The sequence below is a fragment of the Panicum virgatum genome, chromosome 4N (assembly GCF_016808335.1).
Source record: "Panicum virgatum strain AP13 chromosome 4N, P.virgatum_v5, whole genome shotgun sequence".
NCBI classification, from domain to species: Eukaryota; Viridiplantae; Streptophyta; class Magnoliopsida; order Poales; family Poaceae; genus Panicum; species Panicum virgatum.
This window is the reverse complement of record NC_053148.1, coordinates 27,265,977-27,291,553: the sequence shown is the minus strand read 5'-3', so window position 1 is coordinate 27,291,553 and position 25,577 is coordinate 27,265,977. Positions and strand designations below refer to the sequence as shown.

At 50.1% G+C, this 25,577-nt stretch overlaps 3 protein-coding genes and 1 pseudogene across 3 annotated transcripts; all 4 read right to left on the bottom strand.

Moving 5' to 3' along the window:
- Positions 1–4,516: 4,516 nt before the first annotated feature.
- On the bottom strand, positions 4,517–6,291 carry LOC120670231 (phosphoglycerate mutase-like protein 4). The gene is made up of 6 exons (XM_039950297.1): positions 6,001–6,291; positions 5,854–5,904; positions 5,654–5,770; positions 5,435–5,563; positions 5,106–5,181; positions 4,517–4,948 (listed from the first exon to the last, which is right to left on the bottom strand). The coding sequence occupies exons 1-6, from the start codon at positions 6,100–6,102 to the stop codon at positions 4,755–4,757; spliced, it is 669 nt and encodes a 222-aa protein (XP_039806231.1). The 5' UTR covers positions 6,103–6,291; the 3' UTR covers positions 4,517–4,754.
- Positions 6,292–7,762: 1,471 nt separating this feature from the next.
- Positions 7,763–9,047, bottom strand: LOC120669259 (annotated as a pseudogene).
- Positions 9,048–11,084: 2,037 nt separating this feature from the next.
- On the bottom strand, positions 11,085–11,684 carry LOC120669258 (skin secretory protein xP2-like). The gene has a single exon (XM_039949039.1). The coding sequence runs from the start codon at positions 11,682–11,684 to the stop codon at positions 11,085–11,087; it is 600 nt and encodes a 199-aa protein (XP_039804973.1).
- Positions 11,685–23,003: 11,319 nt separating this feature from the next.
- Positions 23,004–23,761, bottom strand: LOC120670349 (60S ribosomal protein L27-3-like). Its single transcript, XM_039950432.1, has one exon. It carries the CDS (start codon positions 23,644–23,646, stop codon positions 23,233–23,235), a length of 414 nt encoding a protein of 137 aa, XP_039806366.1. The 5' UTR covers positions 23,647–23,761; the 3' UTR covers positions 23,004–23,232.
- Between the last annotated feature and the right edge of the window lie 1,816 nt (positions 23,762–25,577).

Here is a 25,577-nt window from a genome sequence, read left to right as displayed (position 1 = left end):
TTACGTTGCAATTCTTAACGTACTTCTACTATATCTTTTGTCTTTCCGTATACTCTCAAGAATGCTATAAGGTTGACGCAAAAATTCTTCGTGAGGTGCATCACATCAATTGCATGACGAACATCTAAGACTTCCCAATATGGTAGGTCCCAAAATATAGATTTCTTCTTCCACATGGGTGTCATTCCGTTTTCGTTCGGAACAGGTTAGCTACCAGATCCCTTTCCAAAAATAACTTCTAGATCTTTTACCATGTTGAAGACGTCTTTACCACTACGGTGCATCGGTTTTGTTCGGTGGTCCGCTTGGCCTTTGAAATGCTTGCCCTTCTTTTGTACCGCATGTCTGATGGGAAGAAACCGACGATGACCCATGTATACAACCTTCTTACAGTGAGTCAACCATATATTATCGGTATCATCTAAACAGTGTGTGCATGCTTTGTATCCCTTGTTCGAATGTCCTGACAAGTTACTAAGAGCATGCCAGTCATTGATCGTTACGAACAACAATGCTCGTAGGTTGAAGTTTTCCTGTTTGAATTCATCCCACATCCGTACACCTTCATCGCCATAGAGCAATAAGAGTTCTTCGACCAATGGTCTTAGGTACACATCAATGTCATTTCCGGGCTGCTTTGGACCCGGGATAAGCACTGGCATCATGATGAACTTTCGTTTCATGCAGAGCCATGGTGGAAGATTGTACATACAAAGAGTCACAGGCCAAGTACTATGACCACTGCTCATCTCACCAAAAGGATTCATGCCATCCGTACTCAAACCGAACCTTATGTTTCTCACATCCAAATCAAATTCAGGATACGTTCCATCTATTTTTCTCCACTGCGACCCATCAGCGGGCTGTCTCAACATCGAGTCTTTCTTGCGTTCCTCTTTGTGCCATCGCATCAACTTAGCATTATCTTTATTTCTAAACAGACGCTTCAAACGTGGTATTATAGGCGAATACCACATGACCTTCGCAGGAACTATCTTCCGGGGAGGCTCCCCCTCGACATCTCCAGGATCATCATTTCTAATCTTGTAACGCAATGCACTGCATACGGGACATGCATCCAAATTCTCGTACTCGCCTCGGTAGAGGATGCAGTCGTTGGGGCATGCATGTATCTTTTGCACTTCCAATACTAAATGGCAAACAAGTTGTTTGGCTTCATACGTTGTGGTAGGCAATTCGTTGTCCTTAGCAAGCATTTTTTTAACAAGTTTGAGTAATTCACCAAATCCCTTGTCGGATACACCATTTGTCGTCTTCCATTGCAGCAACTCCAAGGTGGTGCCAAGTTTCTTCAATCCATTTTGACAATCTGGGTACAACAACTTACGGTGGTCCTCTAACAACTTCTGGAACTTCAACCTCTCCGTTTCACTCTCACAGTTTGCCTGCACATTATGTAATGCCTGCCCCAGATCGTCGCTGGGATCATTTTCTGCTACATCTACTTCGGGCTCTTCCATGGGAATATCATCATCGAATGCACCAATTCCAGCATTCCTGGGAAAGTGGTTGTCAAAATCTTCTTCATTGTCTTCCATGGTAACCTCTGTTCTCTGTGCTTCGTCCAACAAACATACTTCTCCATGAAACCATTTGCGAAAATGTGGCTGTGTAGGATTCATGAAGATGAGTAATCCTTGTTATTATTGCAATGCACACACGGGCAGCACATAAAACCATTCTGCTTGTTTGCCTCAGCCACAGACAAAAAATAATGCAGGCTATCAATGAATTATTTCGAACGTCGGTCAGCATTATACATCCATTGCCGGTCCATCTGCATTTTAAATAAATTGATTTGAATTCTTTACACGTATCGAATAAATAAAATATATCAAACCTAAATTAAACTAAATGTAACATAACATGAATAATTAAAAGATCTGCAATATCCATCATACATCTTGATTAATTAAAAGGAGTACTTAATCTATTACAGAACTTAACAAAGGAGTACTATACATGAAACTTAAAAATTCGGACAACAACACATAGGTTTTCAACCGTCCTTGCGTTGAAACGCAGAATGCTCTAACGGATTTCTTGCTGGCGCAGAATAAGATGGCGGAGCTGAAACCTCCGAGTTTGGTGGTGACGAACCGTAACGCCGCAATAAATCCTAGAGATCAAACGGAGGTTTCTCGCCCGTTGCCATGCATTCTCTATATTCTTTTTCCAAATAACGGAGCGCTGTCCTATGAAAAGCACTAGGTTTTTTGGACCGACGACCTACTCGAGTTGTGCCCTTCTCTCCAGAAGGGCAACGATCACCCCACCGGTGCCACACCCTTCGGCTGCTGAAGCCATATTTTACTGAAAAATACCTTTATTTTCCACAAAATTATAAATTCTTACCATTATAATGCAAATATTATTTACTATTACAATTACAATGATCAGATTAATAACTCTTGCAAATAACAATGAAATCATATAAAAAAGACGAAATCTCTAATTAATTGAAAGAAATCTCTAATTAATTGAAAGAAATCTCTAATTAATTGAAAGAAATCTCTATAACTTCTAATTACTTCGACACCCTTCAGTTCGAGGAGTACACTCTTTTCAATATCCAGAAACCCTTTAGAAGAAAAAAACATTTATTTCTGAAAATGTATATGTCAGAAACCTCAACCCTGCGGTGATGACACTGCCTTTCGGGGGGACACGGTGCGGTACAAGGATGTCACCAATCGGCCAGTCGCTACACCAACATTTACGATTAATAGGCACAACACTTGGCACAGGCAGCATGCTCGTCGATATGCTCTCAGTACAACAACGGCCATGCTGACTGCGTCAAATGCTGTCTTCTTATCAATCGGAAGTGCTGATGATGCGACCAACCGATTCACGACGTCCTTATAGCGCATCGTGTATCCCCGAAAGATAGTGTCATCACTATTGGATGGAGATTAACGACGTATACTTGTTTCGAAATAAAGATTTTTTTTAGCTTCTAGATTGTTTCAATGTGAGCCTAAATAAATACATCACTAGAGTGTCAAAATAATCCATTCATAATAAAAAATTCTAATATACTCATTTCATTAATTCATTCATGAATACAAAAATCAACTATCCACAATATGGTCATATATACAAGTACATCACATGAAGTGTCTACACTCATTCTAAAAATTTCTATTATCCACATACTCATCTAAATCTAAAAGAAAATCACACCTACATATGCAATCTAAATATCCAAGAAATGAGCTAGCTACACATTTTCTCTATTTCTAAAGCATGAAATGAGCTATACAAGACAAGGAAGAAGAGAAAAACAAGCCTCAAACCTTTAGCGCCGATGGATGGACAGAGAATCAAAGATCTTCACAAATGTGGTGAAGAAATGAGCAAAAACTCCTCTCTCCCGAGCCAAGAACAATAAGAACAAGTGAGCTGAATGGCTCGGGCGGGGGGAGGTAATGGGATAAGGGGGCCAAGAAGTTTTGTCATGGTTGGTGCCTTCAACCGGGATAAAAGGCCCCTGTCCCCCGCTGGCCCGGCTAGCCGTTGGACCCGGGACAAAAGCCACCTATTATCCCGGACCCAAAGACTGTCGGGACAAATAGCCTGGAACAAAGAGTTGTTCTGTAGTAGTGGTACAACCACAATGCTAGTGGTTCCATTGATCCGTTCCATCACATCGCAGCAGTAATACAGGTTAAAAATTACCATTTCAATATACAGATAAGTTGCCAACTTACTAGTATTTCTTAGTTTCTACTGCCAGGATAGCCCTCACGAATTTTAAAAATATCGAAGCCTATGAAAACATTTGGATTTTTATTTATAGCATCATCCCAATTCAAATCTTTGAGATACGTCATTTCTATGTGTATCTCGTCAAACTCGCTCCGCCACTGTCCTTGCGAGGAATCCATTGCCTTGCGTTCTTATTCTATTCTCAATAATTTTCTGATTTGACCGTAAGCACGTCTTGCCTCATTGCTTTAAGATCGAAAGATGATGACTTGTAAACAAACAAATGAACCCTCGCTTCTACGCCAAGTCATCTATCCAACGTCACGCAGGTGATGTAGTTATCCGCGCCGCCCTCATGGCCAAGCACTTCGTCATACAGCTTCAGGGTGTCCTCCCATCGCTGGCGCTAGCAGTTGCCATGAGCGTGCTGTGCAGCTCCCAGGTGCGAACGCGCGCACATCTCAGCGCCCTTCCCGTCCATCCCGTTGTCGGCGTAGGCGACGGCCAGCGCACCAAGGCAGGCGCGCATGGGCCCGAAGCGGCCGGCGCGGGCGCGGAGTGACGGGTAGAAAGATTTGTACTGCATCGCATTCGTGGCTGTTGAACGGCCCTCAAGCCGCATCCGACCGTCCTTGCTTGAAGGCCCAGAGGCCAAAGCCCCCACAGAGGCAGAGACTCCCACCCAGCCACCAGGAGTCCAGGACACATGGCCGTTTAGACTTGATCTCATTGTTGCTATCAGTTCGTTTTAAATCAAACTTGTCCAACTTTGACCAAATTCATATGCAAATATAACAATATCTTAATATATCATTTACAATTCCCAAAGATTGCAATATGAATCTCAACCTAGTTCGTTCAAAGGGAAAAAAAAAGGCATAACTCTATAATTCATTGAATACTACACAAGTTCATTATTACAGCAGAACAGAGACATTTTTCAATTGTACATGTCACAATCGCTGACTGTAATGCGGTATCAATGTGCATGCTATGGAAAGCTATCTTCGTTTTTTTTTATCTTATGGAAAGCTATCTTCGTTCAGGTGGCCGACGTCCCCGACCTTCTCCAAGATCCAGCGGCCGTCGGAACCCGAGACATGGAAAATGCTGATCGAGGTGTTGGGGATGTTCCTGCGAACCGAGGTCGTCGGATTGGCGTGCCTGCAGAGTTCCTGTATGACTTCTTCATGGGTGACCACGACCACCCGCTCACCTGTTAACGCAACGCAACACGATGCGACAACTTCAGTTTGCAGCATGAAACTGGCAGTCAAAGCTATGCACACCAGGTGAGAGTTTTGACAGAGCTGGTGCTCTGCATTGTTACTGAATACAGAGAGCGCAAGAAATCATGTGGATTGGTGCTTTACCCTTGTGCTTCTCAGCTATCGCGTTCAAGCGGGAAACACAGCGCTCGGAAAGCTGATTAAGACTCTCCCCACCACCCTGTTATCAAAAAGAAGATGACTAGTGAGTACTAAGTAGTAACAATCATCGGAGGAAAGGCCTTCTTTCACAGATTCAGAAAGTCAATTTGTCACTTTCACAGATTCAGAAAGTCAATTTGTCAAACGGTAAAACGTTGCAATTTGTAGCTAGTAAGCATGTGGCTGTGTCAAAACGGTAAACGCCTAGTGTTTTACTTCAAATAATACAAAGTAGGACTTTGGAGGAGAATGGAAGTTAGTTACAGCCTTACAGGTAGTTCTTCTTTTCTTTCATCTTTGGATGAGTAAGCCTTGTAAGCTTCTGATTTGAGGACATCTTCACGCTTCATTCCTTGGAACGATCCCATGTGCCTTTCTGTCAGTGCCTGATCAATCACCACCTGAAACAAACAATAGTCCATTTGTTTGAATAAAGAGAGAAAAATTAGCACAAACTAATAGTAATTCAAGTTGTTCCATAATATTCATACGTTAGATACAGAGGAAGTTGCTGCTATCATTTGTGCAGTCTCGGCAGCACGCTTCAAATCAGAGGAGTAGACTGCAGCTGGCTTGGCTTCCTCGGACTCGGACAGCCGACGGGCAACCTTCAGGGTTCGAAACAGAATCAGAATAACATAAAAGCGCCAAATTACAACCACACGTCATGATCTCACAAAGTATAGCATACCATGGCAGCTTGCTGTCTTCCAGTTTCGTTGAGCTCGTGATCCAATCGTCCCTGTTCAAACATAAAGAGAGTTTCTGAGCCTCTGTCTGATGGAGAAACGTAATGGAAAAATGGTGAGAATTGAATTACACAAGATCAAGAACCAACCTGAATGGTGTGGGAGACGTTCCACTCCGTCTCTCCGTGGCGCACCGCCACCATCTCCGTGAAGTTCTCGCCGTGTGGCGATGCTGAAATTGCAGGTGACATGGCTCGATCGGCGCCTAACCGGTGCAGGGAAAGGGAGAGGAATGGTTTCCTGGAAGGTTGCAACCCCCTCGCTCTTGTGCTCTGTGATGATTACCACAGACCTGCACTATTTATAGTGCTCACTGTACTGTTTGTTTATGTTCTAATGAATAATGGCTTGGTACTTGAGAAAGAAGGAAGGACCAAGGAAGGGCAACAACGCGTCTCGAAAGATATATGATAATGGCTTGGTACTTAAGAAAGAAGAAACCACAAAAATCATGGAAAAATATCATGTCCTGGAAAAGAAAACGAAAGAAGAAACCAGGAAGAGCAACAGCTACTTAAGGATAATGTTTATGTTTTGTTGAGCCAGCATGCTGACCAGCCCAGTGACTAGTCAAAGTCATCTTGTTCATGATAAGTATACAAGAGCACACCGACAATAGCAATATCAAAAACACAAAAATCCTTGCAGCTAGCACGTGGCGCCGTGGCCGTCATAAGTGGCTGGTGCCGATTGTGTCGATTCTATCTCCATGAAGGCACTGCACGCGTTCTCCAGGAAGCTATTTCCATCTAGATGGTCTACATCTACACCTCTCTCAAGGATCCACTGCCCGGTGACGCCGGAGATAAGGAATGCGTTCAGCGAAGTGTTGGGGAAATTCACCTCTCAAGGATCTGTTGGGTGGATCGGTGTGCCGGCACAGTTCCAGTATAGCTGCACCTTGGGAGACCACAACCCGCTCCTCTGTCGATGCAGTAGCAGCATTATTAGCAAATTAACATCGAACCACTTCAGAGTTCAGAGCTGCAAATGAGCCGACGGGCAACCTTCAGGGTTCGAAACAGAATCAGAATCACATAAAAGGGCCAAATTACAACCACACGTCATGATCTCGCAAAGTATAGCATACCATGGCAGCTTGTTGTCTTCCAGTTTCGTTGAGCTCGTGATCCAACCGTCCCTGTTCAAACATAAAGAGAGTTTCTGAGCCTCTGTCTGATGGAGAAACGTAATGGAAAAATGGTGAGAATTGAATTACACAAGATCAAGAACCAACCTGAATGGTGTGGGAGACGTTCCACTCCGTCTGTCCGTGGCGCACTACCACCACCTCCGCGAAGTGCTCGCCGTGTGGTGCTCCTGAAATTGCAGGTGACATCGCTCGATCGGCGCCTAACCGGTGCAGGAAAAGGGAGAGGAATGGTCTTGCAGACTCCTGGAAGGCTGGAACCCGCTTGCTCTTGTGCTCTGTGATGATTACCACAGACCTGCATTATTTATACTGCTCACTGTACCGTTTGTTTAAGTTTCAATTATAATGGCTGGCAACTAGAAGGAAGGACCCTGGAAGAGCAACAACGCGTTTCGAAAGATATATAATAATGGTTTGGTTCTTAAGAAACATGAAACCACTCGCTATCATTGCACCAAGCCGTGGGTCACACAAAAATCATGTGATAGAATTCCGGATGTAGTGCGACAGATGGACGTTTTACGTTGTACTCTTTCTTCTTGAATATAATAAAAAAGATACGCAGATCTCATGGAGAAGAAAAATAAAGAAGAAACCAGCTGGGACAGCAACAGCTACTTAAGGATAATGTTTATGTTTGTTGAGCCAGCATGCTGACTATTGGTTATTCAGCCCAGTGACTAGTCAAAATCATCTTGTCACACATGTAACACGGGGGCCCTGTCGCCAACAAATGAGTTCTCCATGAAGCCATTTCCGTGTAGAGGGTCCACATTTCAACACCTCTCAAGGATCCACCGCCCGGTGACACCGGAGACAAGGAATACGTTCAGCGAAGTGTTGGTGATGTTCCTGCGAATGGAGCTGTTGGATGGATCGGTGTGCCGGCACAGCTTCAGTATGGCTGCTCCGTGGGAGACTACCACAGCCCGCTCTCCTGTCGATGCAGTAGCAGCATTATTAGCAAATTAGCATCGAACCAAACACTTCAGAGTTCAGAGCTGCAAATGAGCAGGTATTTGAAGCAGCAACGCAATGTGGCATAGAAGGTTCAGAATATCTGTTTGGCCTATTTCATATTTCAGTGTGGTATCGGTAGCCACAGTGGAGTTTGGGAAACAAATAATTAAGAATGAGGTTTGCAGATTGCCTATGTGTTCCTGAGCAATCCTATTCAAGTAGGAGACGCAGCGCTCAGTTAACTGATTCAGGTTCTCTCCACCACCCTGAACGTCAATACAAGGTGTTGACAAGCTCTTCAGAGTGAAGTAATTTTACATGGGTTTATCATTGAGGCAAGAAGTTAAGGGAAACTTGTGTTTTCTGCCTGTCGAAATACCTTCAGTTGCAACTAGCACCAGCAGATCAAAACATTGGCAAAGTTATTCAGATAGCTTAAGTCCATTCAAATCTGAACATATATACAGCAGGCATTGTAATTTGTAAATGGAAAGAAGAACAAGGCAATTTGGCAGATCTTCATTCTTCAGTACCATTTTGACAATATTAAAAAAGTACAACAATATATGCTAGTGGTTCCATCACATCGCAGGCGCAGCAGTACGTTACAAGTTACCAATTACCATTTGTATCTAGACAAATTACCAACTTACCAGTATTTCTTGGTTATGCTGCCAGGATCAGAGCCCTCTGAAAACATCTGGATTTTTATTTACAGTATCATCCCACTTCAAGCCTTGGAGATATCCCCCTCTCTCTCAGTGCCTCATTCAGCACTAACTGAAAAAAAAAAGGTTTTTGAGATAGGGAACAAATATAGAATGCACTAATTCTATTTCTTTTTAGAAAAAGGTACATCACAAACTTCTGTTATAATTTCTGCAGTCTCAGAAGCACGCTTCAAATCAGAAGAGTATATGGCAACTTGTTTGGCTTCTTTTGACAGCCGACGAGCTACCTTACAAGTTTCACCAGAAGTGCTAAGCATGGAACTGCAAACAATAATCGGTTCTGAATTACAGTTTGAGCAAATGAACCATACCACAACGGTGTCTTACCAATCTCATTTAGCTCTGGTCCATTTTGGGTAGTTGATATGAGCACATTGCTTTCAAGTAAAAAATTTTGCCAACTAATAAACGCATGCCTGATTCACAAGGCCGAGGTAGTATTTTCTACTCATCATCATGTGAGTGAAAATGTATGCAAGCCTACATGCTAAGAAAGAAACACGAGGTTGCCATTTTCTACGTACAAAATTGTCAAGTGGATATTGTGCTATCAGCTTAGTAAAACTTTTCAAGTGCATGTGTTTTGATTCCTGACCAAATAATTGGCATCTCAAAAGTCAAAACATGAAAAAACTTATGCAGTTGGAACAGCTCGAGGCGCACGCGAGCGCCGTGTCGATGGACGCGCTGCCCGTGGCGTCCGCCGCGGGCTGCATCGTGGGCTCGTGCGGCGCGGGGACGGCCACCTCCACTTGGTGGCGAACCACGCGGTGGACCTCTCCTTCCGGCGGTGGAGCGGTGGCGCCAACAGAGGAGGAGGAGCAGGCGCGGCTGCCGCCCGTGTCCCGGGGCTCGGTGCGGCTGGGCATGGCGGTGCGCGTGGCGATGCCCTGTGCGTGGGCGGCGACAGGGTGGTGGCGGGGGTGAACTTGGACGCCGTGAGAGGCCACAGCGACGAGCCGTGCCCTGGAAGGGATGGTGGTGGTGTACAACATCGGCGGCGGCAAGGGGAGCCGCGCCCGCGCGCTTGATCTGCCACGGCGGGCCGCTTGCGCCGCCGTCGAGTGCTGACGCGGCATCGTCATGTCGAGGGTAGGGGGGAGTGGGATTCCTACAGTTTCGGTGACACTTTTACCTGGTTGGATTGATGGTTGGTGCGATGTGAAGCTACATTGTTCACAGTTCATTGTGGGGATTGTTGTTGAGAAATCGGTTGAAGCTGCGATTTTTTTTCGTGCTTTCATTCTACATCACGCTTGGAATTTTTGAGACGATGATCCATGATCTCATCTCATGGCCAGCCGAGCAGATCGACGACACGCGGCGTGGGCCTCGGCTGCGGCATCGCCATCGCGGTCGGCGTCCTCGTCCTCGTCTCCACCGGCCGTCATGCTCGCCTCCTACCTCTGTGGCCTAACCAAGGCCGGCGCCGGGCTCGTCGCCGCCACCGACGCCCCCTTGGGCCCGCCCGCATCGGCGCGCCGCTGCACGTGGCAATGCGCCCCCTCGTGCACCACGCCGACGTCTATGCCTGCGAGCCCGGCGAGCTCACCCGCCCCTGTTCCTCCCGCTTCACAAGACCGGCCAACTCTTGCCAACGCTTCTTCTTCACCAGCTGCAAGCTTCAGCCGCAGAGGGCAGGGAAGCCAAGCGAGGCCATGAGCGCCGCCGCCGGCGGCTCGTGGCACTCGCAGGGAGCAACAGATGTCCTGGACCAGACAACGCCAAGGTCAAGGTCGGCGAGATGAGGAACCTGCGGTACGAGAAGGGCGGCAAGTACAACGACTGATGGCTCATGGAAGAGTACTCGTGCTGCCTGGAGTGGAGGAGGCCGTCGTCGGCGACAGGCAGTACGTGTTGTGCAACATCTACGCTGCGGGCCCGCGCGGCCGCGCCCTGACCCCAGCCGCTCGGCGCGGCTCCGCCGCCCCGCGCCCAGCGCCCACCACCTCCCGCCGCCCACCCCGACGCGCGGGCAATCGGGCATGCTGCAGGCGCGTGGGCACTGCAAACGCACCTCGAGCAGCAGGGGCACGCGCGGCAAGCCAGCAGCCATTCCAGGATGCGGCATCTAGTATTCAAAATCCTCCTATTGCGATCTCTATTAGCGCAACTCCAACAACTTGATTTTTCCCTATCTCCTTTCTCATCATTCAGAGAAATTCCCTTTCTAACTTTCAACTTATAGAGGAGAAGTGCTCCAGCAGCTAGATTTTTTTCCTTTCCCCTTTCCCTCCCATGTCACGTAGGGTCAACTTGTCAGTCACACATCTTCTTCACTTCCTTTCCCCTCCCCTCCCCTCGTGTTCCTTTCCCGAGCAGCTGCAGCTCAGCGCCCTGCCCTGCCTGCCCGCGGCGCACAGTACGCAGCTGCAGCGGCGCCCTCGGCAGCTCCCTTGTGGCGAGCGGTGCCTGCAGTGCGCGTGCGAGTGCCCAGGAGCCTAGGCGCGGACTCACAGCAAGAACCAGCTGCAGCAAGAACCAGGCCGGCCGGCCATGGAAGGAGCTCGGCGCACTTGCCGCCGCCCCTCGCTCTCGCCATGGCCGACGCGGGAGCATGCGCGGACCACGTGCTGCGGCCGGACCACGAGCCGCCAGGAGGGGCCCGACGCCGCGGCCGCGCTGAGCAGGGGGGCGCCGCCTGCGCGGGGCCAGGCACCTCCGCTCCGCTGCGCCGCGCCGATCGCGCGGACCTCAGCCCCTCTGAGCTCGCCGGCCACCTCCGCCGCGCCGGGGAGAAGCGGAGCGGGGGAGCCGTGCCGCCGCCGGGCGAACCGCGGGGAGGTTCTGGTTCCGCAACTCCAGACGGGAGCGGCACCACGACGGTGCACCCGCGCGGCCGCGCATCAAACACGCTCCGCAGTGCTGCAGACGAGGGGCGTGGCGGCGGCGCGAGGAGCGCGCTCGGTGGCATCCCTACCTTGGCCATGGCCGGGTCGCCGACGCCGCCGGAGCACCGCGGTCGGGGCCGCCGGAGCACCGCGTGCGGGCGGCGGGAGCGGCTCCCCACTGCGGCGGGCGCGGTGGAGGCCGAGCAGGGGCGGCGAGCCAGGGAGGGGGAGGGAGGAGAGGGCCGCCGCGCCGGCGGAGCAGAGCAGGGAAGAAGGGCGGCCGCAGGAAGGCGACGCGGGAGGGCGTCGGGACAGAGAAAGGGAGTCCCCTTTCTATTGGGGATTGGAGAGATAATATAGAAGATTGAGAAAAAATAAAAAGGAAAGGAAGATGGAAAATTAATCTGTTAGAAGAGTTTTTTTTTCACCATCAATTCTCTATATTGAGAAAATGTTGAAAGGGGATAGGGAAAAATAAGCTGTTGGAGTTGCTCTTAGTTATGTGTACTGATTTCAGTCTCACTTCTGAATTTAGAAATCACGTGACTAATTGATTAGTTTGCATCCATTTGTATTGCTGATGTGTTATCTGGATGTGTTAGCCATGAAGAATGAAAATATTGTTGAGCTAGGTATATAATGGGATCTTTGTAGCTATGTTATTGCAAATTTGATTATTATATATTGTATTGCTATCGAATTGCTATTAGATTGCGCTTTAATTGTCCATTTGGATGCGGACCCATGTATGCCATGGCAAAATTATTAGCCGGCCAAATTTCGACCGCGCGCCCGTGAATTGGCCACGCTGGGGCCCTAAAATGAGTTAAGGCGTGGGCACGAAAAGCTGGTTGCAGCTCAGTTCGCGGTCCGTGGCTAAAATTAGGCTAGCTGATATAGACATCCATCCAAACCCTCCTAAATTTTTTTACTAGAGCTTCCCAAGTTTCAGATCCCAAGTCCGTCACTGCATCAATATATCGTGTCCACCCGGGCTCCTAAAACTCCGTGCGTGCGTGCGTGACACGATCATCGCCCGCTTCAGCAAAAATTGGACCAGCAGCTTAATTGGACCAGGGTTGTCATAGCCCAATAACCAAAGACATACTCATGCAATATTTTAGAGTATTCGATTGTACAACTTGACCTCTACTAGTAAAAATTTAGATATAAATTTTGCCCATAGCCTATTCATCGACGAAACGATTATAGCATTGGATGATTTCACTGGCTCTGAAACCAAGATTGAATAAAAAAAGTCGCTGAGTTTCACGATCAAACGCGGTGCATCATTACATCATTACGATAAGATGCATTTTAATTAAGTTATTTGGCACCTTATAGGAAACCAAGATTAAGAAAAAAAAATGTTGAGTTTCACAATCTAATGCTTATACATCCACTACCGGAAAATCGAAAGTCGCCGTGTGTACGATAGTTCGCCGTGTGTTTTCTTTCGGGCACATGGCGAAGCCATTCTTCGCCGTGTGCTTTTTTTGGTACACGGCGAAATAATGGTTCGCCGTGTGCCTTTTAGTGCCACACGGCGAAGTCAAGTTTCGCCATGTGCTTTCTTTTTGGCACACGGCGTAGTAATAGTTCGCCATGTGTTTTTTTGAGGCACACGGCAATGCAATAATTTTTTTTCTCCGTGTATGACGGCTGTTAGGAGAGGGCAGCGGTGTTAGGCTTTGCCGTGTGCCATGAAGAGGCACACGACAAAGCAAGGCATTCTCCGTGTGTCTTTTAGCTTCGCCGTGTGCCTTTTGAAGGCACACGGCAAAACGGACAACAAAAAATTATCCCTTGCCTTTCAAATTTTTTTCCCAATCCACAAGCAACAGGTTGTAATCCGTGTTAAAATTTAGAACATATTTGTATTTGTTTGCTATATAAAACTAATTAATTATATTTCAAGCAATTTTTTGAATCCAGTCAAATGTGAACTGCAAGTGGTTCAAATAGTAGACCAAAATGAGTGAAAAAAATAATATTTATGTTATTTAGCCCAATTTAAGGCCATACCCATGAAATCCAAAGAAATTTCAAACAACTTGACCAGAAAACGCGACCACGACCGTGTGTCAGAATGATTTTAAAATTCTAAAAAATGCAAATGAAGTCTAAAAATTGTGAGATTTGTCAACAACTCATTATATCATATGTGGAGGCTATAGTAAAAAATTGAGTGAGTTTTGAATAAGTCAGTTTTGAAATTTTATCACGTACGATGCTTACAAACGGAAACATCTCCGAAGAAGAATCATAGAGTTTAGAAAGATGCGGTTAGTTTTGGGAGTGGAAGTGACGATCAAATTTGGTTTTGAATACAAACTTTTTTATATGATCTCTTGTGAAAACAAACTTTATACCAAAGTCATACAACTCGCTGAAATATAAAACTTTATAGTTTTCAACTTTTATATTTAATATTGTTTAATATTTCAAAATATCACTATAAGTTATCTAATTTGAAATTATAAATTTTAAAACTTTTAAATGATCTCGGATGTAAACATGTTCTATACCAAATTTGTAGATCTCGACGAGATTTAAGACTTTATAGTTGTACACATTTTTATTTGACATTGTTTGATACTTCAAAATATGATTATAAATTCTTTGAATTTAAATTTTAAATTTTTAGAATTTTCAAATGACTTCGGATGTAAATAAGTTCTATATCAGACTTGTACATCTCGATGAGTTCTAAAACTTTGTAGTTTACAACTTTTTCATTTGAGCTCATTTGGCCAACCAAAATTTCGTTATAAACGCACAGAAAAAACACAATCGCCACGACAGCGATCCATGTGCATGAAATCCTTGTTTTCGATTGGTTGAAGTGACTTTGGCTGGATCCCTCCTTTCTTTCCTCCCATCGGATGGATAAGGGGCCCGACCCCTCTCTCTTTAGCCGGAGGCAGCCTGGGTGCTAGGAGACCTCGTGAGCCTCGGGCGGACGGCAACTGGCGATTGTAGGGGCGGCGGCGCGGCCACGGAGGCTCGGCTGGGCGAGGCACCTGCGGCGGCGGCGGCGGCCCGGGAAGCAGCCTCGGGCGGGCACGACCACGGCAGCAGCGAGGCCTCGGGCGGCAGCGGCCGGCAGGGCTACGAGTGGCTCCTCTCCTCCCCCCTTTGCTCGCCCCTCACCGGTATAGATTCACCGGTGTGGAGGGGCGGCGGGGTGAGGAGTGGCGGCCGCGACCTCCTCCTCATCCTCACATCCGGCGACGGAGGCGAGCTGCGGCCGGCCTCCTCCTCATCCTCACATCCGGCGACGGAGGCGAGCTGCGGCCGGCCTCCTCCTCCCAGCGATGGCACATGGCGGGTCTGCCCTCTTCTTCCACCACGGCGCACGGCGGGGCTGTCCTCCTCCAGCGACGGCGCACGGCCACCTGCCTCTCCCTCCCGGCGCAGACGGAGTTGCTGAGGTGAAGGAGAGGGAGGATTGCACCCGGCCGGCCTCCTCCCTCCTCGCCGCGGTGCCCCTCCAGATCCGGGGTGGGGGCCTCCTCCTCCTCCGGTGGCGGTGGCTCACCTGCCTCTCCTCTCTCCGGCGGCAGTACCAGGGGTGCGGGCGGCGGTGGGGGCAGCTAGTGGATTTTTTTTATTTTTTTGAAACTGTTTGCCGTGCGTCGGATTTGTCTCACGGCGAAGCCGTCCACCCCGCCGTTACTCCGCTATTTTCTGTCGCCGCGCCGTCTCTATTTTTTTCGCCGTGTGTCGTCAAAAACACACGGTGAAGCCTGTGCCGTGTGCCCGATAAAGGGCACATAGCAAAGAGCGTGTTTGCCGTCGGGAGGGTTGCCGTCGGGTCTTCGCCGTGGGCGCCCGACGGCGAACCCTTTTGCTGTGTGCTTTGGGCCTTTTGCCGTGTGTCTTTGGCACACGGCAAAGGCCTAGGATCCGGTAGTGATCGTTACGATAAGATGCATTTTAATTATTTGGCACCATAGGACATGCATAAAGGCCTAGACAGTTGTTGTTTGTTTATCACACACAGACAGCTCGTACAACGAGTTGTCTGTTTAGTTGTCTGCTAGTTTTTAATTCACTATTTGACATATGAATCATGATGATCTAATGCATAATTTGATCTTTATAGTCATTGTGTTGCATATATGGAGAATACATGAAAGAGCTGTGCGTTCTGCTCCTTCCAAATTCCCCAAATTATGAACATGAACAAGCCCATCCTTCGTTCCTTGGGCTGGAGTCTCCCCAACTAGAAGCTACGTGCGGAAGAGGTCGTGTCCGCACCGCCGGTGGAGGTTGCCACGGCTCGCCGGTCCGCATCCGCCCTGCTTGCCGATCCGCGCCCGCCCTACTCGCCGGTTCGCGCGCCGGGGGTGGCCTGGACCCGGCGACGCAGTAGCAACAACAGTGATGCCGCCACCGGCATCGACCCGGATGGCCACACGCACCCGGCACTAGACCAGCAGAGCGCGCGCGAGCATGGGGTGCAGCCGGCTGGAGGGGTTCTGAAGCGTCCCCTCATAAGAGAAGACTTAAATGTGTACCAAACATCAGTCCCAGGAGGTTGATGACACATTTATTACATCAGATGGTTCATTACAGTACAACTTTACGCGGTAGTGAGCAGAGAAGCGCCACTATCGTGAGGATTACAATCCACACACACGCAACGATATTAAAAACAAAAAGAAAATCATCAGTCTTGCACCATGCGGTATCTCCTGCGGGTGACCCTAATCCACAGGCAAGGCTGGGTGCAGGACGGTACCCCTACTTAACGTCGTCAGGTACAAAGTCTGGGTCTTCTTCTGTAAAAATAAGGAATGGGGTGAGTACAAACGTACTCAGCAAGTCCAACCACACCCACGGAGGGGTATAAACAGAATATAACGCACAGGATAAATCAAGGATAAGGCTAAGGTTTGATTTGCGGAAAGCAATATTTTATGCAGGGGTTCATTTGAAAGAAAACATTTCTAAAACCAGTTTTTCTTGTACCGAGTAACACAGAGGGTTGATCCACACGGGATCCAAATTTTAGATTGCTACCGGACTCCTCATCCGCCGTAGCACACGGCACAACTGCCGAACATATTTCCAAAGCAACTCACGCCAACCCATCCCGAAGTAAACGCTAGTTGTGAGACCACACCGTAACTCGCCCAGTACCGTGGGCACGGACTATTCGAAACTCTGTAGAGGTGTGCAACTTTACCCACAAGTGGGGTACCACAACACGATCACCTTAGTGTTGGTGCAGATCCCAACAAATCCATTACTCACCTTAGCTAGATCTGACTAGCCATCACGGGATTCACCAAGCGGTCATCGACCTAACTCGGAGGTATAACCGGGGTATAAGTCACACTGAGCATATCCCTGCTCCTTGGTCACCCGTTGCTCTCAGCCCTCCTGATGGCTATCACACCAACTAGTGGGATTTATGCTACGCCGTTGCCCATTCAACGGTCGAGTGGTTTGCACGATAGTGGAGTTAGGTGAGATGACACACCAACTCGGTTCTTAGTTGTGATAAGATGGATATCTCCCTTCTTTGCCCTGCCACATTGGCACGAGCACACCAAATGGCAAATCCGTAGAAATGCCATCCATCCCGTCTAAACTTTCTTTACAAAAACACCACATTTATCCCATCCCACACGCACACATTTTCTTTATAAAATAAATTGTATTATGAGTAAAGTCCTAAGGGTTCTAATATCGATTAACGTCCAAGCAAAATCAGACATTAATCTAGGTGGTCAAGGAATGGTCATCACAAATCAAGGGGTGGCTATCCAACCGTGTTTTCATGCAAGCAAAACATATGCAATTTTATAAAGCAGGCCATTGGGATGTGTTTATAGAAACTAGGACAGAAACATGCATAAAAGTATGGGATTGAACTTGTCGTCTTCGAATCCTTCGGGGAGGTCCTGATCGAAGCACTGTCCTTCGGGCTCGGGGTCGCGGAACTGGTCCTCGTTCGCGGGCTCACAGTACTGTTCGTCAACTGGCTCTCCTTCGTTCACACCATGATCTACGACGATTACAAACAAACACACAATCAAGAAAAAGAAATAAAAGTTTTATCATTCAGCTCGAATCGGAAGTAATTAAGATATGGAGATAAAAGTGATGTTTTCGGGTGGTTTCTTAATGGCATGGCCAAAACTATATTATAAATGGCGTGGTAAAGTTTCGGGTCGATCGGAGATTGCTTGGCGCATGAAATGACGAGTTAAAGAGACGGTTAGGGGCTAAACCGGGTTTCAGGGATGTGTTTGTAATTATTTGTGGGAGGGAAAGGACTTGATTATGATTTATGGAAATATCTGAACTGTACAAAAAAAATAGGTACAATGGTTAGTATATGATTTTATAGGAATATAGGAAAAAGAATCAATGGAATTGGAGTTTGGATGGAGGAGATATGGTTTTGTAATTGGTGGCTTCTAATTAAATTCCGAAAATTGGAATTTATAGAAATGGAGTGCGTGAGTATTTGGGTGTGTGGGCGTGAGCATTTGGGCTGGGAGGCCCAGCATCCGGGGCTTTAACCCACAATTGACCAAGCCCACACGTGCTCACGAGGCAATAGAGGAACATAACAGATCGCATTCCTCTCCCTGGCCACGACGCCATGGCAGCATGCCCGAGCTCCCTGAGCTCCACGGGAACGGCGCTACCGGCCTCCATTCTCGAAGCCAAGGGTATGGTGAGAGAGAGGAGGGCATGGGGGTTCAATCTTGGGGCGGATTCAATCTTGGGGCTTCCCGACAGGGGTTGCTGCTGAAAAAGGAGGGGACCACGGGCGGCCACGGTTGGCGGCCGGCGAGCTGGCGGGGAGTTTTGCTCGGGCAACGAGAGGGATAGGCGCAGCTGGGCGGCTCGGAGGGCTTGCGATGGTGGCAGAGAGCAGACTGGGGCGTCTTTTATAGACGAGACGAGGCTGTGGAGGAGGGGCGCGAAGCGGTGGCGGGTCGGTGCCGGCCGGCGAGCATCGCGGGGCGCCATTAATGGCGCTCCGGCCACTTGCTCCTGTCGTGGCGCGGCGGCGCGGGCGGCGAGGCGGCGCTGGGTGATGGGACGTCTCGGGCAGGCGGTGGCGTGGTCGAGCGGCGTGGCGCGCGGCGCACGTGGGTGCAGTGCCAGGTCGCTGTGCGATCGGCGGTGATGGCGGGCGCTGTGCGCGCTCTGCGCACGCGAGCAGCGCTGGCAGTGGCGAGCGGCGCGGCGGTGATGGCGGCCGCGTGGAACATGTGGGCGTGCGCGCGCGGGGCAGGCTCGGGGCGTGCGTGGGGTGAGCGGGTGCGGCGTGCGCGTGGGCAGGCGACGAGCTGAGGCGTGTGCGCGAGCGCGTACGCGCGGCTGCCGCGTGAGCAGGGAAGGCGATGGCCGGGCTGGGCAGAGCAGGGGCAGGCCGGGAGCGTGGCACGGGTGCGCGCGGGCAAGCCGGTGCGGCGTGCGCATGCGCACGCGGGGGCGCTCGCGGGGTGCAGGCGTGTACCGCGCGCGGGGGTCGAGCGGTGGCGAGCTGTTGCGGCCACGCGCGGGAGTGCGAGGTCGGGGCCGAGGCACGCGCGTGTTGAGGAAGGCGGCCGGTGGCGGGCGGAGCAATGCTCGGGGAGGAGAGGCGGCACACCGAGCGGAGCGGCGGGGCGGCCACGTGCGGCAGGACGCGGGGGGGCCGGGCCGAGCCGTGCTCGGGGAGGAGAGAGGGAAGGGAGGAAGGAGAGGGAGAGAAAAAAAACGAGAAAAAGAAAAGGAGGAAAAGAAAAAGGAAGAGGGGAAAAGAAATGGAGAAAAGAGGAGAGAAAATGGAAAAAGAAGAAAAGGGGAAAGAAAAGGAGGGGCGAGTGCGCGCCCGCGGCGACTGCGGCCGCGGTCGGCCACGCGCGGCGTCGGTCACGCGTGCGCGGGCCAGGGGGAGGTGGGGCACGCGCGGCGCTAGCGGCCAAGCGGCGCCCGGGGGCACGCGGCATGGAGGGGGAGAGAGAAAGAGAAGAGAGATTCACGGCGACGATCGCGACGGGTGGTGAGGAAAAAGAGAGGGCTCGGTCGGCGTTTGAAATTGGATGACAGGTCGGCGGAAAAATTGGGAGGGGATTAGGGTTTAGGGATAACTGAACTCAACTATGAAAAAGAGTTTTGAAAAAAAATTCGTGTGTGATTTATTTGGTGGATTTTTCGGGTCATTACATGCTCCCAGCCACGCGAGGCGAGGGCCGGCCGGTGGGCTCGTGATCAAGCGAGGGCGTGGCCACCGCAGGGTCGGCGATGGCGTGGTAAGCCCGAGACAGGACCGGCCAGGCCAACGGCGCGAGTCGTGTCAAGAGGGCGTGGCCATGGATGGCAAGTGCTGGGCGGGACCGGCTGTGGCGGCGAATGCATCTCGCATTTAGGTTCGAATTGTTGGTCATAGTCTAATGACCCGACCCAGCGCTGGCCGAGGCGGCGAGGAGGACGAGCGCGGCGAGGATGGCGTCGGTTGCCGGTGGGGTCTCCCGGGGCAACGTCGTCGGCCACGGCAGGCGAGCGGCGGCGGGGACGAGCACGGCCGCGACAGCATCAACAGCGGCCAGCGAGCGAGGGCGCGACGCGGGCTTCCGGGGCAGCGGCGAGGACCAGCGCAACCACGACAGCGGCCAGCACGCGGCAGTGTGGCACGAGCTTCCCGAGGCGGCGGATCCGAGAGGCGGGCTTGGAGGAGGCGTGGTGGGGTGGAGAGCGCTCGATTTGCCGTCAAAATGGATTCCGCACAGCACGCTCCCACCCGCGCATTGGAACCTTGCGGCCGCTCCGCTCCTGCAGCAGTTGCTCGAATTTGTCTACTTCCATCGGAGCATGCGCCCCCGCAATCGACGAAGGAGGCGACACCTCTCTCTCCCTTTTTTTTGCGAGAAAGGAAAACATCATATTAAAGGGTGAAAAGGATCAAGTACATGTGCTTCCCTTTTTACGGAAGGGACCCTAAGAAATTTAGAAATTACAACCGGATCCATCGTCTTCATCTTCCTCTGCACGACGTCGCTGTGCTCGTCGTCGGAGAACATCGAAGCACATCCAGAGCCCCAACCACCAACTTCACCACGATCCAAGGCAAAGAAACTGACCAAAAGTAAACCGCAGCACGTACGCGATAACGGAGCATCGGCAGTCGAGCTTCCTGGCCCTTCAACCCATCCTCGCCAACACGCCCGAGGCCGAATGCACGCCTCAGTTACAACGAAGCAGAGCAAAAGCAAACACCGCACTCCGCCGCCGGCACAGAAGCCGACCCAGGAAACAAAGCCCACAGAGGAGCACATGAGATCCTTCCCCAACACAAAGAGGAAGATCACAACGAACCGAGAGCAGAAAGTACTAGCAAAGACAGGGAAACCGCCATGGAAGAAGAGGGAGCATGCACTCGCCCCAGATCTGGATCCAGAGACGTCATCCCCTCGTTCACGGCGTCGCTTGCTGGAGCCGCCACTCCGGTAGAAGGTTCTCCGAGCAGCCTCATTATTTATGTGCAAGCCCCCGAGACAAGCTGTCCTCCCCGTATGCTGAAGATCCACCGCCGGCGAGGAACCAAAATCTCCAGACGAGCATGTCGCCGTGGAGAAAACCTAGACTACCCTAGATCTGAGGGCCTAGATAGTATGCACACCGGCAATCGAATCCCCCTCCCCTACTTCTCCCGGCGCCGGAACGGCCGCCGGAGGAGGGGAGGGAGCGGATTAGGCCCCGGACGCGGTTCCGCCTCCCAGTCGCCTCTCTATACTGTAGCACTAGAAGGGACGACAGGGAGAGGAAAACTTTGGTCTGAAATATACGTCTTTGACACCTCTCTCTCCCTTCATTGAATCAGCTGACAGAAGACGTATTTTGTTTGGTTTGATGCAAATCAACAGCACCAGCTGAGCGTTGTACATGCCCTTATAGGACATGGGGCAGTGACAGAGCGTACACAAGTTGTCTGCGTCCGACTGGGCAGTAATGCAGAGCAGAGAGCCAAATAGCATCCGACTGAACCATACATATCAGATTACAAAAGGCCTCAGCTGTGCAGATTACAAAAGGCCTCAGCTGTGCAGAACCGAGGCTTATTTGAACCGAAAGGCCAAAGAAACACGAATTTAAATTCACTTTTCACATGCGGGATCAAACAGGGCCGAACACAGCAGCAGCTTCTTTCGGGGCCATACACATACATATACAAGATACACATTAATAACACAATCTGATACACATTAATAACACAATCTCACTCCATGAACCACCCAAAGTTTCAAATCTAAAAAGGGTTAAGCAACAATTTTATCAATCCAATAATCTGTTATGCCCAGGACTCAACATTGTATAAAACTACCACGGCAAATTGTGATCTAAACATTCTGGGATGTCCAAAACATAATAGCACAGGTTAACAACCAATTGATGCAAAATCCATTAAAACTAAAAAAGGTGCAAGAGCTGCATGCTTTTGATTGCAAAACTAATTGAGGCATATAACAATGCTGAGTTTGAAAGCAACTGTTACACCACCAAAAAAAAAGTGTACAAATGAACCATATTAAACAAAAAAAAAGGCACCACAAGCAGCACAGAGAGAAACTAAAAAATTTTACATACTAAGCATTCATATGCCGGTCAACTAAAGTATTGCTCAAACAGTAACTCTTTTTATAACAATTGCAATGCTCTGGTTTGAACAGGGTCAAAACCTCCATAGGTTTAATTGAAAAGATGGTTCTTTCAGAATAGTGCACTGCTGAAAATAAGCAAGGAAAGGTTATCAAACACAACAATGCCTACTAAGGTTCTACCCACCAGATAGCACAAACACTATGCAACAATTTCCTTTAAAGAGTGTCGAAGATTATAAAATGATAATGGCACACACTACAAAGAGAAGCACATATAGCATTGATTTTCAGCCCCCCCCCCCCCCCCCCCCCCCCCCCCCCCCCCCCCCCCCCCCCCCCCCCCCCACAGAGAAAATCCGCAGAGAAAAAGACAGAATAACACTTTGGAACTGGCACATTATATAAAGATAAAGCAGTCTTATCCATGAAGACTAACAAAATCTACCTTATTAGATGACATTTAACTTGTCACAATTCAAGTAACATTAAAAGTTTAACAACTTGAAGGGAAAACCAACATGAAAACTAGTATTGTCAACCATAGAGGTTCTGATCCATTTTCAAGAACCAAACATTGTAGACTACAGACATAAATTGATCATTCAACTGTTTAGTTTGATTCCAAGGCTCCTAGAACAATTCGCCTAACATTAAAGTACAATTAAAATGCAGAACATACATGGAACCAAGACTGTCAACCATATCAGCAGCTTATATGCAAACCAAGGACATACATTAATGAAGAGTTGTAATAGCTATAATACGATGCATCACAAATATCTGACAGCAGCAGGACCAAACAAGTGAAGGTGAAAATCAGCCCATCTCAAGCAGCAATTCGGAACAAAATTTCAGCCAGATCTATGATTGACAACATTTAGCACATCAACGACATGTCTTAATAAAATTATCTCCGAGATCCGTAATACTAAGCACGAAGTCTTCATGGCAATACCAAAGCAGAGATAGCTTAAAGAGTGTCCGATACAAGAAACTGACACCTAAAGCAGGCACTATGCGGGACGCCAAGCATCTAGAAGCGGAGCTTGGTAAAGAACCACCTGTTCTTGCCGGTCTTGAACCTCTCCTCGAGGCGCGCCTTGGCGGCCTTGCAAGCGGCGACCTTCTTGTCCCGGGTAGAGAGCGCGTCGGGCCCGCCCGAGGCGACGTCCTTGAAGTCGACGTCGAGCGTGTAGCGGGTGGGCATGATGTGGGTGAAGTTGACGAGCTTGATGAAGCACTTGACGCGGGACTTCTTGGCGGTCTTCTTGGCGGAGTCCTTGCGGATCACCTTCTTGGGGTACTTGGCCAGGCCGGCGACGAGGCAGTGGCCGTAGGGGCGGTCGCGGGTACCCTCTTCGAACACGCGCACGATCACCGCCTTGCGGCCGGCGAACCGGCCCTGGAGGAGGATCACGGCCTTGCCGGGCTTCAGGAACTTCACCATCTTCGGGTGCTTCTGCTGCTGCTACGCCGCCGCCGCCGCCGGGGTGGATGGGTGGGTAGGGCTTCGGTTGAGGAAATGGCAGCGCGTAGATGGAGAGAGAGGATTAAATAGGGTGGCGGCGCTAGGGTTCGCGGAGGGCGGACGCGTTTTGACGGTTGGATTCAGGATCGGACGGTGCTTCTGCGCTGGGCCTTCAGGGGTGGTGGTGGGTCGGACTTGGGTCTGATCTTGGCTCGGGCCAATCGGCTTGTTGCGCACGATCGCGATTTCTTCGTCTAGGAGCCCATTTAGTTACCAAAATTTTTCATCCAAAAAAATTTGCCATTCACTTTAGACACATGCATGAAGCATTAAATATAGTTAAAAAATAAATATAATTGTACATTTTGAATGTACACGACGAGATGAATCTTTTGAGCCTAATTAGTACATGATTAGCCATAAGTGATACGGTAACCTACATGTGCTAATGATGCGGTCAAAGGTCTTAAAAGATTCGTCTCCCAGTTTTCAGGTGAGTTCTGAAATTAGTTTTTTAATTAGTGTCTGAAAATCCCTTCTAACATCTGGTCAAATATTCAATGTGATACCCAAAACTAAACTTTCCATTTCACCAACTAAACACACCCTAATGCTTAGGGTTTGTAGCACTAGACTCTGCCTCAAATACTGTCTGTTAGGATGCCCATATCTGGCTCACATGGAGCTACAAGCCACCCAGCCGCAACAATCTGTGCAGCCGAACAACAGGAACTAAGCATGTGTTTGGTTTGGAGATGGGTTGGGTCCATCCCTATTTTTCTGGGTTTGGTTCAACCTACCTAGTGTTTGGTTAAAGGGTTGGGTTGGTTCCAGTTTTTTATTTGGTTTGAAGTCTAGATTTGTGGGTTGAGATAACAGTTTGCAACACCGTTAGTCATCTTTTTGCGGGACCCACATGTCATTCTCTCCGCTCACCTTCTTCCTCTTCCTTCCCCTTCTTCCACTGGAGCTCTACCCCGTGCCCCGCGCCGCCGGCCCTCCCCGATCCGCCCCAGAGCTGGCGAGCTTGCCCCCGCGCCGGCGAGCTCGGTCGTGTCCAAGCTCGTGCAGCCCCTCCGCACGAGCTGGCCGTGCCTCGCTCGGCCACCACAAGCCCGCAGGACGAGCATGCCCGCCGCATGCTCCTGCGCCGGCGTGCTGCTCCGCCCGAATCGACCGCCGCAGCCCGCAGGACGAGCACTCCCGCAGCGCCGCTCCTCCACCCTTGCCGGCCGTCGCAGGCCACGCCCCCACCCCCCACCGCACCTCGCTCCTCCGCCGAAGCCGGCCCCGCGACCCAAGCTCCTCGCTACGCCTCGCTCTGCCATAGCTGGCCCCGCGCGCACACCGCTGCTCCGCCTGGGCGAGCCACGCCGGTCCTCGTCTCGTGCTCCGCCTGGGCAAGCCTCCGCCTCTCCTCGTCTCGTACTTGCCCTCGCCGGTCCGTCCCAGTGCCGGTGAGCTTGCCCGCGCCTCCACCCGCCGCTGGCCGCCGCGTGCCGCTGCTCTGCCTAGGAAGGCCGCGCCGGCCCGCGCTCGCCCCGCTGCTCCCGGCGGCCGCCAGCTCGCGCCCGAGAGACGGAGCGGGACGGCGTCCAAGTGGGTCGGAGTGGTCCGCTCGATTTGGACGGACCATTCCGACCCGGATCTACAGAGAATATACCCTTTTGGGTTCAACCCAACACATCTCAAACCTCAGACCAAACGCGGGTCTAACTGGGTTGGATCTGTCCCAACCCACTCCAACCCAGCAACCAAACACACCCTAAAGCAATAGAATGGCATCTGAATGGCTGGTCGGCCTATGCAGCCGATCGGCTGGGCTTCCAGCCCAGCTCCAGCCCAGCCAGAAATGGGCATATGAACAGGGCGCAAAAGTTTGGGCACTACTCCCTCATTCCGTACATGGA